Below are 13,786 nucleotides of genomic sequence, written 5' to 3' on the forward strand. Positions count from 1 at the left end.
TGGGCGACGAGCAGTTCTTTTTTTTTTTTTTTTAAGAATGGGTTTTTGGGGGGGAAATATTAATCGAAGAAGCTCCATTTTGGGTCAGGCTTCAAAAAGCCACAGAGGCCGAGATCAATATCGCCCTCGCCGATTGGTCCGAATTCTTCTCTCCCTAGGGAGCACTAGTCGCGGTGATTGGCTCTACAAGTTCTCGCGGGAGGCTTAGCCCTAAGTGGAGTCCCTCCCCGCGGCCGAGCCGGATTGGCCAGTGCCCTCCGCCTCCTCTGCCATTGGTGACGCTCTGATCAAAGCGGCTCGTGATTGGTTGCCGAGCGGGGCTTATAAGCGCCGGGCTAGGCTTGCACCCCTTCTCAGTCCTGTTCCTCTCTCGTGTGGCGTGGAAGGTGCTGCGTTCTTCAGCCGAAGCTAAGGCCGCGTTCCCGGCGACTGGCACCGCACGCTCCCCTCACCTCCAGCCATGGCCTCCGTCTCCGAGCTCGCCTGCATCTACTCCGCCCTCATCCTGCACGACGACGAAGTCACCGTCACGGTGAGAGCGGCGCGCCGGGAAGGCCTCGTGACCGGCGCCGCGTGGAGGCCCGCCTCGCTTGTGGCGCGGCGGAGCCTCTCGATTCCTTCCGGGGGAGGTTGCAGTTCCCACCTGGCCCTGGTGGGAGGAAGGGGGGGGAAGATCCCCAACGGTCCTTGTGGCTTTGGTCGCCCCGCTCCCTCCTGTGCCCGAGCGGGTAAGTCAGGGGTCTTCCAACTGGGCCCTTTAATGACGTGTGGACTTCAACTCCCAGAATTCCTCAGCCGGCAAAGCTGGCTGAGGAATTCTGGGAGTTGAAGTCCACAAGTCATCAAAGGGCCCAGTTGGAAGACCCCTGACTTTAGGTCAGAGGAGGGAAGGTTGTATGCCTAGTGACTGCTTTGCAAAATAAGAGCCACCCATGGCCCTTCTGGGATGCAAAAAGGCCTGTAAGTCACCATATCTTACCCCAGGGGTCTTCAAACGTAGCCCTTTGATGACTTGTGGACTTCAATTCCCAGAATTCCTCAGCCAGGCACGCGTGCCTGGCTGAGGAATTCTGGGAGTTGAAGTCCACAAGTCATAAAAAGGCCAGGTTTGAAGACCCCTGGCGTAAGCGAAGTGCAAGGTCCCCCCTTGAATGCCTGAGGCGATCTCCAGCACACCGATGTCTTCTTTCGTTTCCAGGAGGATAAAATCAACGCTCTCATCAAAGCGGCAGGAGTGAACGTGGAGCCTTTCTGGCCTGGTCTCTTCGCGAAGGTAAAACGAGGCAGGAAGAAGGTCCCCAGTGTGTGTGTGTGTGTGTGTGAGAGAGAGAGAGATGCAACCCTGGGGCTGGAAGAGGCCGGCAGTCCTCGGCTTAGGACCATAATTGAGTCCTAAATCTCTACTGCTAAGTAAGACGGTTGTGAAGTGAAGTTTGCCCACTTTTATGACCTTTCCTGCCAGTTAAGTGAATCAGTTACATGGCTTCCCCATTGACATCACTTTCCAAAAGGGAGCCGACATAAACACAGGACAGTTGCCGAGTGTCTGAATTTTGATACATGAGCATGGAGACATTGCCATGGTTAGAGGGGCGAAAAATGGTCCTAAGCCATTTTTTTCAGTGCCCTTGTACCTTTGGGCAGCCGCTAAACGAAAGGTGGTATGTAGAGGACTACTTTTGTTTTCTTAGCTCTTCCTCGTCTTTGCAAAGGAATCGCGGGAATCTTCAGCATTCATAGGCTGAAGCTGTGATTAATCATCAACATAGGAAAGTGGGGCAACTATCCTGGTGTAAAAGCTCTTGCTCAGTGGTGGAGACTCTCCCCTTCACTGGTGGCCATCAAAGAGACTAGAGAGCTATCTGTCCAAAACCTCTTCTGCAAAGCTGGACAGGATGACCCCTAATGTACCTCCAAGAATGGAGCTTCAATGAAACCAAACTAAAGAAACCATTTGCCCAAGAAACTCTTAACATATCAGAGAGAAAGGTCTAGGCCAGGGGTCTTCAAACTTGGCCCTTTGATGACTTGTGGACTCCAACTCCCAGAATTCCTCAGCCAGCGTGCCTGGCTGAGGAATTCTGGGAGTTGAAGCCCACAAGTCATCAAAGGGCCAAGTTTGAAGGCCCCTGTCCAACACCATAGGATAGTTTTTAATATTTTAATCCCTGTGGTTTTATGTGAATGAAGACTCGATCATCCGGGCCAAAAGTATCTTAAAAATTTAAATCATGGCAATTGGAGCAAAGTTTATTAAACTTGAGATCTTTTTGCTACTTCTTCAGTCAAAATGAAAATTTTTGGTAGAGAGTCGTTGGAATGTACTAACTCTTTACTTGACTGCAGGGGAGTTTCTTCCCAAAAAGAAATGCAGTGTTATAACCAAAAATGTTCATTTTGACTGAAGAAATTACTTGGGTCAGTAACGAAACATCTCGGTTTAATAAACTTGGTCCATTTGCCATGCTTTAGCCTTTTAAGATAACTGTCGTTTCAATCTTTTGTTTTATAACTTGTAAGCTGTCTAGAGTCACGTTGGGTGGTGTGTGAGTGTGAGAGAGAGAGACATAAACATTCAATAAATAAAATAGTCTTGTTATACAAGTTCCATGTGGGGTTTAGAGCATTGACAACTTTCTCTTAGAACAGTATCAAACCATGGCATCTTTTAAGTCACGGGGACTCTTTTAAGTCCCAGACTTCAAGTTCCTATTCTGGAACTTGAAGTCCTCACGTCTTCAAAAGTAGCCAAGGCTGAAAAATGGTCCTCAAGTTATATACAGTGAAGGCTGGCCCTTGTTTGATAGGAATGCTAAAGCTTTGATGCTTTTACCAGGCTTTAACCAACATCGACATCGGAAGCCTCATCTGTAACGTGGGAGTTGGTGGTGGTGCTCCAGCCGCATCGGCCCCAGCGGGAGGAGGGGCCCCTGCCGGCAGTGCTGCTCCTGGTGAGTGAAATGGCTCGTCCCAAACGCCTCCAGCCTGGTGTTCATTTTTGGGGTACTTTTCAATGAACTGAGGTGGGGAAAAAAATGCCCCTGCTTTACTTAATCTGCACTATTAATTGTTTTGTAGCTGAAGAGAAGAAAGAGGAAGAGAAGAAAGAAGAGTCGGAAGAATCTGATGACGACATGGGCTTTGGTCTTTTTGACTAAGCTGGTTTTTTTCTACTCTTTATAATAAAGAGGAAAAAAAAACACTTCAATGAAACTTGGTCTTTTGTTTACAAATGCTCCAGGTGCACACATCATCCGTGGCTTTCCACTGCTACAAATCGCTTGCATCCCTTCTTACATAAAGTTTACTCAGGAGCAATCTGTTCTCCGCCTAGGCCAGGGTTAGCCAACCTTGGCTCTTTTGTGACTTGTGGACTTCAACTCCCAGAATTCCTGAGCCACCATGGCTCAGCTTGGAAACCTCTCCCTTTCCCCTCAGTGTGCCTGTCAGGAATTCTGGGAGTTGAAGTCCACGAGTCATAAAACAGCCAAGGTTGCTTACCTCTGGCCTAGGCCGCTGTCTGACTCGTGGACTTCAGCTCCCAGAATTCCTGAGCTGGCATGGCTCAGCTTAGAAACCTCTCCCTTTCCCCTCAGTGTGCCTGCTCAGGAATTCTGGGAGTTGAAGTCCAGGAGTCATAAAAGAGCCAAGGTTGCCTACTGCTGGCCTAGGCCAGGGGTGTCAAACTGCTGGCCCGCGGGCTGGTTTCAGCATGTGGAAGCCGCACCCACCCCATTGCCAGCAAAGTCACGATGCTTTGCAGCACGTCACATGACAATGGCGAGTTTGACACCCCTGGCCTAGGCTGTCCTGCCTATGTGGGAGGGGGGGGAAGGGATCAAATGCCTTTTGGTGAGGAGGCTGCCATTTGTCAGCTGCAGTTTTTGAAACTACTACTATTCTCCAAAGCGCCTGAAAGCAGGACAAAAAGCAAAGCAAGCCGATCAAGGAGAGAAGCAACCTGGAACTAAGGAGAAACTTCCTGACAGAACAATTAACCAGTGGAACAACCTGCCTCCAGAAACTGTAAATGCTCCAACACTGGAAGTTTTAAAGAAGAGACTGGGCAGCCATTTATCTGAAATAGTATAGGGTTTCCTGCCTGAGCAGAGGGTTGGACTAGATGACCTCCAAAGTCCCTTCCACCTTTGTTATTAATGTAGTTCTCGACTTGCAGCCATTTGAAGGTACAGTGGCACTGGAAAAAGTATTTCATGACCGGTTTTTCACACTTGTGACCCTCGGGGTCACATGATCGAAATTTGGATGCTTGGCAACTGGCTTATATTTATGACCGTTGCAGCGCCCCTGGGTCATGTGATCATCTTTAATACACTTTACAAGGCCTTGGTAAGGCCACACTTGGAATAGTGCATCCACTTTTGGTCACCATGATGTAAAAAAAGATGCTGAGACTCTAGAAAGAGTGCAGAGAAGAGCAACAAAAATGATCAGAGAGCTGGAAGCTAAAGCATATAAGGAACGGTGGCAGGAATTGGGTATGTCTAGTTTAATGAAGAGAAGGACGAGAGGTGACATAATAGGAGTGTTCCAATATCTCGGGCTGCCCCAAAGAGGGAGTCAAGCTATTCTCCAAAGCGCCTGAAGGCAGGACAAGAAGCAGCAACGGATGGAAACTAATCAAGGAGAGAAGCAACCTGGAACTAACGAGAAATTTCCTGACAGTGAGAACAATTAATCAGTGGAACAACCTGCTTCCAGAAGCGGTGAATGCTCCAACACTGGGAGTTTAAGAGACTGGACAGCCATTTGTCTGAAATGGTATAGGGTTTCCTGCCTGGACTAGATGACCTCCAAGGTCCCTGCCAACTTTATTATTATTAAATACTTCAATCATTCCGGATATAGGGTGCGTGATCACTGCTAGCACGGTGACAGTTTTTAAGGAGAGATTGGTCAACCATTTGGCTGAAATGGTGTAGAGCAGGGGTGTCAAACTCAATTTCATTGAGGGCCCATCAGCATTGCGGTTGCCCTCACGGGGAGGGGCCGGTAGGTGTGGCCTACTGGGTGGGCGTGGATGAAGTGGGTATGGCCTAATGGGTGGGCGTGGCCAGCTCTACATCGTTCGCATCAAGGGGGCCTGGGCAGGAGTGGGACAGATCTGAGGGTCTCTGGCAGAAGGCGGTGGGACTGGGGCAAGTGCCAAGGTGATGGTGCATTTCTTCATTCCTCACAAAGGGTGACCCCTCCCCAGCATGCACCCAGGGGGCGGGGCCGGCATGGTAGGAGCTGGTTCCTCGCTGTTTCCAGACGGCCTTGTGGAGCTAAGACTGAATGCGTTTCAGCATAGATGGCCACCACAAAATTGTACAATGGCTCCCGGCTGGCCTGGGCCAGGGTCAAGGCAGTGGGGGCCGTTCCCTCACTGTTTCCAGGATGGCTTCGCGGGCCACATGAAACCACTTTGCGGGCCGCATCCGGCCCCCGGGCCTTGTGTTTGACATGTCTGTTTTAGGGTTTCCTACCTGAACAGGGGGTTGGACTAGATGACCTCCAAGGTCCCTTCCAACTTTATTATTGTTAAATACAAACCAATTGCCAAGCATCCAAATCAAGGACCAACTGTAGGTCTAGGACAGAGGTGTCAAAACTACCAGCCCGCGGGCCAGATGCATCATGGCAAAAACCGCGCCCACCCCATTGCCAGGAATGGAAAAAAAGTCACGACGCGTCATGTCTATGGCAGTGGTTCTCAACCTTTTTAATGCCGCAACCCCCCATCTGGTCATAAGTCGAGGACTACTCAACTGGTGCAGCACCGTTTGCAGAATGGGACTTTTGGCGGGCTCAGCAGGGCAGAGACAGCCTGGACAATTCCTATTGGCTTTTGAAAGCCAATAGAATTAGACTCTATTCAAGAGAGTCTATTCTATTGGCTTTCAAAAGCCAATAGAATAAAAGGGAGTAGCACAGCTAAGGAAAAGGGGGGGAAAAATGGCGGACTGCGTTGTTTGGTGACCCCCGTGAAATGGTCGTTCGACCCCAAATGGGGTCCCGACCACAGGTTGAGAACCACTGGTATAGAGTTTTCTTGCATGGGTTTCCACTCGTTCCAGTAATATAGCCAAGGATACCGTAATTCATTGGAACCACTCAAAGTGGACTCACGTTTCTCTTGTTTGTTACATAAACTTAAAAGTAGAAATTGGATTTACATCAGACATTTTTACTCTCTTTCGAGGAGCCGGGCTGTTGGGCGCCTCTTTTCTCATTTTATTGAAGGCTTGCAATTTTGCATACTTCGAAATGCCTCATTCTCTCCCGCAAAGGATGCATGCATGCATGCATTCTTATCAGTTCCACAGTCAGGCACTTGATGAGTTGGATTCAAGCAGTTTTAAAATATTTATCATGGCTTTAATCTTTTCTTTATAAATTATATAAAAATGGGGAACATGGTATGGTTACAGAACTTCTAAATGCAGCTCCATTTCTTACGTAGAAAGAAAACGACTAAAAAAAAAAAACAAAACTGGCATGTTATTCTGGTGAAAACAGTTCTGGGTTGTGTTCTACAAGTCCCAAAGGGTTCACATACATCCCACACGGGAGTAGGAAAACAAGATGAGGGCTTTTTTTTTTCTTTTCTTAAATTTGCTTTGAAATGAGATACTTTTTGAAAATATAGCTTTTTTCATCTCTGTAAATTGTGATTAGCATTTTGTGGCATTATTAAGTGTTCCGATAAAAAAAAGAGAGAGAGAGAGTTCCAGTCACAGCAGTTTATACGTTGTGGAAAAGAATTCTCAGCCCTGAGGTTTCCCAGAATTCTTCACACGGTTTCAGGTATGCAGCTCAAAAGAGTTCCTTTGTCAGTTTTTTTCTTGGTTTGAAGAAGAAGAAGAAAAAAAAAGCAATTCCGTCTCTTAAAACAGAGGCCCCCCAACCATTTGGGCACCACCAGGCACCGATTCCGTGAAGAGAGGTTTTTCCGCGGACCGGAGGGGGCGTGGATTTGTGTGCTGCCTGCATCTCAGGGATGGGGCTTTGCTTGTTTGTGTGGACCGGCTGCTGGCATGCCACGGCCCGGTATTGGTCCACAGACCGGGGGGTTGGGGACCCCTGTCTTAAAAACATTTCACGTTCTGAATGACGTGAAACCCAAAAAAAATGGGTTTCTAAGTTTTTTGTTGCGTTTCGGTTTTGACCCCTGTCTTAAAAACATTTCACGTTCTGAATGACGTGAAACCAAAAAAAAAAATGGGTTTCTAAGTTTTTTGTTGCGTTTCGGTTTTGGATTTTTCTTGGCATTGGTTTTTAAAAAAAAAAATTTAAAAAATTGAGAGAACCAACAAGTTGACAATCCTGGAGTTGAGCTGTCCGTTCTTGTTCCTGCTGAAAGGGTGGCCGTCGCTTGCTTTAAAGGCTAACAATCCTTTTTCGACCTGTGCAATGCAAAATCCGCTTCTCCGCTTCTAGTGAGGCCTGGCCTGGCCAAGAGACTTTAGCCTGGCCTGGTCGATAACATCCAATAGGTTTTTGGCGTCTACGGCGAGGGCGTGAGCGGCCGTCAGCATCTGCTTCTTGTATTCCTGCTGCAAGCTGGTCATGACGTACTGCTGAGCCAGCTTCATCTTGTTAATCAATTCTGCCAGGTCGGAATTCAACAGTTTCTGAGCCATCTCGATCTGAAAGAGAGAGCACAGAGTAAGAAGCTCTGCCAAACACATCGGAAGCGGAAAAAAAGTCCCCAGTTTGATCCCGAATGACTGAAGGAGAAGATAAGCATCGGCGCTGGGTGGTTTTTTCTTGCAAATGTTTCATTGCCCAAACCAAGTTTGCAAGAAAGCCACCGAGCTCAGAGAGCATCCAGACCCCTCATTTCAACCCTGAGCTACGAAGATTCTACTTTATTGGTAAGATAGCATCGTGTGTGGCCTCTCTATTGGTGAAGGCAAATCTAGACTGATGGCGTGGAAGCAGCTGCCCTCGTGATTTTCCTGGCCAATTTCATGCATTTTTTTGCAACATTCACAGAAACTATTAGCCACGATCTCTAGAATGTAGGTAGAATACCTGGTCCAAGTCCCCCCTCTGGCATCCAGGCTAGAACCAGCTCCTAGTCCTGCACATTAAGCACTGGACCAGGGGTCTTCAAACTTGGCCCTTTTATGACTTGTGGACTTCAACTCCCAGAATTCCTCAGCCAGGCACACGTGGAGTTGAAGTCCACAAGTCATAAAAGGGCCAAGTTTGAAGACCCCTGCACAATTGAATGCCTTCAATCTCTTAGACCCGTTACAGAAATTAAAGAACAAAAAAAGTTTGGTCCAAAAGACGTCCAGGCAAACGCCAATAGTGTGAACCAGGGCTTTTCAACCTTTTCACCCATTGTACCACTTTTAGGATATGGCAACATCCGAGTACCACCAGTCGCCTAGCAAAGTGTCAAAAAGTTGATAAAGTACAGGTAGTCCTCGACTTACAACAATTCGCTTAGTGACTGTTCGAAATTACAATGGCACTGAAAAAAGTGCCCCCCAAGCCCCAGCTGAGCAAGACACCTGCCTGCCCACCCGGTGGCGCTCTTCCTCCTGTCCGAGGTTTTCATTGTTGTGAGCATTTCTGTTGAGGATTGGCAGCGGGGTGGGGGGATGTTTGATTTTTATTCCCCCCATCTGCTGGGCGATTGCAGCAGGTTTTGGTCACTTCACATGACCCTGGGACACTGTGACCGTCATAAATATGAATCAGTTGCCAAGCATCTGAATGTAAATCACAAGAGCCTGGAGATGCTGCAACAGTCCAGCTGATCGGCGCTTCTTCTGGATTCAGCAGAAGTGTCAGGATCAGTGCTGCTTTCCAGCTGATTGGTGCTTCTTCAGGACTCAGCAGAAGCACCAGGATCAGCGCTGAGCTCCAGCTGGAGCCTGGCACTGATCCTGGAGCTTCCGCTGAGCCCTGACAGCCCTGCAGCTCCAGCCATCTCTCGCTCAGGCTTGTGCGGTGCTGCCCCCAGTTCAGCTCATTCCCCTCCCCCACTATTTTTCTAGGATGGTCGCGTACCACCTGCCAGGTGCCAATGTACCACAGGTGGTACCCGTACCACTGGTTGAAAAGCCCTGGTGTAAACCATTGCAATTCTATCCATTAAAGTTGAGGTCCTACAAAACCAGGGATAGTTTTGCCAGTCTTTAAAAATGCTGAGATTCAAGGAAGGAATTCTGCCTTTTGCTAGAACAGGGTTTCTCAGCCTCGGCAAACTTTCAAGCTTTGTGGACTTCCAACTCCCAGAATCCCCCAGCCAGCATTTTCCTGGAATTTTCTAAAAATTCCCTTAATAAGAATCCAAGCGACATGATTGAATAATTTGTCAACCATTTGTCAACAGCCTCAAGTCTTGGAAGTGAGCGCAGCAGAGTGTCGTGCGTGACTGTATGTATATATTCTATATTTGTTTTGCCTACGTAAATATTTTGAGCTTCCTCTCGCTTCACGCGCTCTCTCTTCTTCTGGATTCCCATGGGAATCTCCTTTGAACTGCCGTCAAATGAAGCCACTCGTTTTTACTGATTTACACAACCACAAATTTGATACAATTTTTTTGTTGTTGTTCCACATTCTTTACCTTTATTCCAACCTGAAATCTAGTGAACTGGCTGACATGCATACGTTAGGGAGAAAATGAAGCAAGATCTAAACACAGGCTTTAGAATTTACTGTAGATAATAACATGGTAGGCCACAACTCAGTTAAGAAAGATGCAAAAAACAAACAGGCAAAAGTGCTTATACCTCTCTGTGAGTGCTTGGTGGGAGGACCAGAATGGTTTCATCAACGGTTGCCAATAAAGTTCGCAAGGCCAATCCGACTTCCTACAACATAATGAAGCATAATTAAATCAGACTGAGCACCATCGCTCCAACAGAAGCACAAGTCACAGACACCCATCCTTCTCCAAAGTGCATAAACCAAACATATATCTCTATATTTCCAATGCTCTGAAACAGTGTTTCCCAAACTTGACAATTTTAAGGCATGAGGACTTCAACTCCCAGAATTCCACAGCCAGCAACGCAATTGTCAAGTTTGGGAAACACTGCTCTGAAACATCTAACCAGGACAGATTCTTCAAGAGAGGGACTCGGGAAATATTTGGGACTAAAATTCTCAGCGTACAAAGCTCTAAACTTTGAAAATCCGTGTTCCCGGAGATTAGGACCAAAAGGAACTTGCTCAAACCCCGCGTGGAGGTAACACGCCTTGTACAATGAACATCATCCAAACCCAAAATGATTTTATAAGGCTCAAAAGTGAGTCATTTGCAGTCCAACTGAAGCAACCAAGCAAATCATTTGCGTTCAGCGCCGGACCCAGATTTAAGATAAACCACACACATTTTTTAGTAATGCAGGTGCTTGACATATATGAATGTTGGTCGTTAGGTCCTGATGGTCGTAAATTGGGAGGGTCATGTGACCAACCCAACTTGATGGCTTTTACAGCCAACATTAAGCAAACATGGGCAGTTGTAAATTGAATGCCGCAGTTGTTCAGCAAACCCATTGCTATCGATGATGCAGTAAAACTGTTACAAAACAGTCACATGACTGTTAGACGCTGCAAATGGCAGCCATACAGCCTAAGTGACCAATCATAAGTCAAGGACTATCTGTCCATGCATCAATATTCATTATCTTAAGTCAGGGGTCTTCAAACTTGGCCTTTTTGATGACCTGTGGACTTCAACTCCCAGAATTCCTCAGCCAGGCACATGTGCCTGGCTGGGGAATTCTGGGAGTTGAAGCCCACAAGTCATCAAAGGGCCAAGATTGAAGTCTCCTGTCTTACAGCGATTCCTAGGCCTACATCTTGGCTTGTTTAGTTACAAATAAATACAGGTCTCTTTCTGAAGGCATTGCGAAAAGCAAGTTTGAAGCCACCAACAGGAAACGGCTGAACCTTCCCAGTCCCGGCGGGAGAAACGACGACTCCCCGTATGTGGCAGAACGAGCCTCAGCCAGCACAGCCCCTAATAAGGGAAGCTGGCTGCTCCACTCTCCATTCACGACGTGCATCTGAAAGGCTTCCTCACAACACGGGGGCATCGTGCCTCTCTTGGGCAGTGTGTCCCTTACCTTCACCATGGGGACATACTCCTCAGGGGGCGCTGGCTGGATTTTGCTCGACATTTCTATGACCGCCTTGACCAAGCCGGTGACGTTCTCGTACACCTTGTCGTTTGAGCGATCCAAGTTAGCCGTGGGAGGAGGGCTGATCTCCTGTGGCTGAATCTGGAAGAAAAAGAGCATGGATTGCCCACCAGATGGCACCAAAGTACTTTTGAAGATCTTTTTGGCTCAATGGTTCGCCATCAATGAAGACCTAGGACAGGGGTCTTCAAACTTGGCCCTTTTATGACTTGTGGACTTCAAGTCCCAGAATTCCTCAGCCAGGCACATGTGCCTGGCTGAGGAATTCTGGGAGTTGAAGTCCACAAGTCATAAAAGGGCCAAGTTTGAAGACCCCTGCCCTAGAACTATCACAGCGGCCCCACGGGGAACCACGACAAAAGAGAGCCGGCATTCAATATTTTTATCTCATGCTGAGACCTCCACATGGACAGGATTTTTGATTTAACCCTGGTTATTTATGGTTTCCAAAGCACTGAAAACAAGGAGGGGGTGGGGGTGGGGAGGTTGATTTGATTTTCGTCCCTTTTGATCTGTGAATGTGATGCGTGCACCAAAAAAGATGGGAGTTAGAATTGCTCCAATGTTGGCTACTTTGGAATTAGGGAAGGGTAACAAATCTGTTCCTTTTATAGCTATTCCATCAAAGGTCAAAATGATAATGAGGGTGGAGGTTTGTTTTCCGAGCTGGTGGGTTGGTTTCTGAATCTTTCGTTGCCAGGCTACGTAATATTTTAGGGCAGGGGTCCCCAACCTTGGCAACTTTAAGACTTGTGGACTTCAACTTCCAGAATTCTTCAGCCAGCGTGCCTGGCGGAGGAATTCTGGGAGTTGAAGTCCACAAGTCATCAAAGGCTCAAATTTAATCTGAAAGCTAGCACCACTTTATCCTGCACTGGTTAGGCCACATTCGGAATACCGCATCCAAGTTTTGGTCGCCACAATACAAAAAGGATATTGAGACTCTAGAGCAGTGGTTCTCAACCTTTTTAATGCCGCGATCCCCAACCGGTCGTAAGTCGAGGACTACTCAACCGGTCGTAAGTCGAGGACTACTCAACTGGTGCAGCACCGTTTGCAGACTGGGGCTTTTGGCGGGCTCAGCAGGGCAGAGACAGCCTGGACAATTCCTATTGGCTTTTGAAAGCCAATAGAATTAGACTCTATTCAAGAGAGTCTATTCTATTGGCTTTCAAAAGCCACTAGAATAAAAGGGAGTAGCACAGCGAAGGAAAAGGGGGAAAAAAATGGCGGACTGCGTTGTTTGGCGACCCCCGTGAAATGGTCGTTCAACCCCAAATGGGGTCCCGACCCACAGGTTGAGAACCACTGCTCTAGAAAGAGTGCAGAGAAGAGCAATAAAGATGATTAGGGGACGGGAGGCTAAAACATACGAAGAACGGTTGTGGGAATTGGGTATTTCTAGTCTATTGAAGAGAAGGCCTAGGGCAGGGGCCTCCAACCTTGCCAACTTTACGACTTGTGGACGTCAACTCCCAGAATTCCTCAGCAAGCACAGCCCTTAGAAACAGAAGAATACTGACATCCCTTCAACTCCACTGAAGATATTACCTAGCCTGGTAACAAAACGTTAGGAGACAAAGCCACAAGTTTGGAGAACAGACCTCCACCCTCAACTTAACAGCCGAGCTACAGATTTTCGCCAGCATTGCAAAATGGTTGATACTTACCGTATATGCCGGCGTATAAGACGACTTCCGGAAGCGCTAAACTCGGCGCCAAAGACGGGGGTCGTCTTATACGCCGAGTCGTCTTATACGCTGGAAATATTGGTAGTTTCCGGCGTATAAGACGACGTTCTAGGAATGCAGCCCGGCTATAAAGACGGGGGGCCGTCTTATACGCCGGGTCGCCTAATACGCTGGCATATACGGTAAATAGTCACTATAAAATTTGTTTTCTCCTTCATACTAACCCAGAACTACCCTAAAGTTGTAGGGTTCTAACCCAGAATTACCCCAAAGTTATGAGAGATGAGAGGCAGTGATGGGAATGTGAACAAACTCTGACTCTGTGTGTGTGTGTGTGTGTGTGTGTGTGTGTGTGTGTGTGTGTGTGAATTCATCCATACATACGCCTAAAGGACAGATATCTTGTTCACACACACGCTGGGTTTGGCCTCCCCCAACAACAGACTGCAACCCTTCTCCTGCCATAGATCACCAGCATGATCTGTGCGTCTCTCCTTGGTCAGTTTCCCTCCGTTGCTTCTTGTCCTGCCTTCAGATGCTTTGGAGAATAGCTTGACTCCCTCTTCTTTGGGGCAGCCCCTGAGATACTGGAACACTGCTATCCTGTCCCCTCTCGTCCTTCTCTTCGTTAAACTAGACATACCCAATTCCAGCAACCATTCTTCATATGTTTTAGCCTCCAGTTTTAGCCTCCAATCATTTTCGTTGCTCTTCTCTGTACTCTTTCTAGAGTCTCAACATCTTTTTTACATCGCGGTGACCAAAACTGGATGCAGTATTCCAAGTGGGTCCTTCCCAAGGCATTGTAAAGTGGTATTAACTCTTCACCTGATCTTGATTCTATCAGTTAATGCAGCCTAACACTGTGTTGGCTTTTTTGGCAGCTGCATCACACAGCTGGCTCACGTTTAAGTGATT

The 13,786-nt window shown here is 47.5% G+C and overlaps 2 protein-coding genes across 18 annotated transcripts in view; one reads left to right on the top strand and one right to left on the bottom strand.

Annotated features, from left to right (window-relative positions):
* The first annotated feature begins 334 nt into the window (after positions 1 to 334).
* On the top strand, positions 335 to 3,208 carry RPLP1 (ribosomal protein lateral stalk subunit P1). The gene is made up of 4 exons (XM_039334559.1): positions 335 to 532; positions 1,199 to 1,273; positions 2,837 to 2,951; positions 3,079 to 3,208. Exons 1-4 carry the CDS (start codon positions 461 to 463, stop codon positions 3,156 to 3,158), a joined length of 342 nt encoding a protein of 113 aa, XP_039190493.1. The 5' UTR covers positions 335 to 460; the 3' UTR covers positions 3,159 to 3,208.
* A 2,961-nt stretch (positions 3,209 to 6,169) lies between these two features.
* The window catches only part of PTK2 (protein tyrosine kinase 2), a 259,759-nt gene continuing 252,142 nt past the window's right edge, over positions 6,170 to 13,786 (bottom strand). For all 17 annotated transcript variants that reach the window (XM_039334574.1, XM_039334565.1, XM_039334576.1 and 14 more), the window contains 3 exons: positions 11,103 to 11,258; positions 9,759 to 9,839; positions 6,170 to 7,652 (listed from right to left, as the gene is read on the bottom strand). In XM_039334574.1, coding sequence (XP_039190508.1) covers positions 7,440 to 7,652; positions 9,759 to 9,839; positions 11,103 to 11,258 — 450 coding nt within the window. In that variant the 3' untranslated portion in view covers positions 6,170 to 7,439. The remainder of the gene's footprint in view (positions 7,653 to 9,758; positions 9,840 to 11,102; positions 11,259 to 13,786) is intronic.

The sequence above is a fragment of the Crotalus tigris genome, unplaced genomic scaffold (genome assembly GCF_016545835.1).
Source record: "Crotalus tigris isolate CLP2741 ecotype Arizona unplaced genomic scaffold, ASM1654583v1 scf7180000017631.5181431, whole genome shotgun sequence".
NCBI classification, from domain to species: domain Eukaryota; kingdom Metazoa; phylum Chordata; class Lepidosauria; order Squamata; family Viperidae; genus Crotalus; species Crotalus tigris.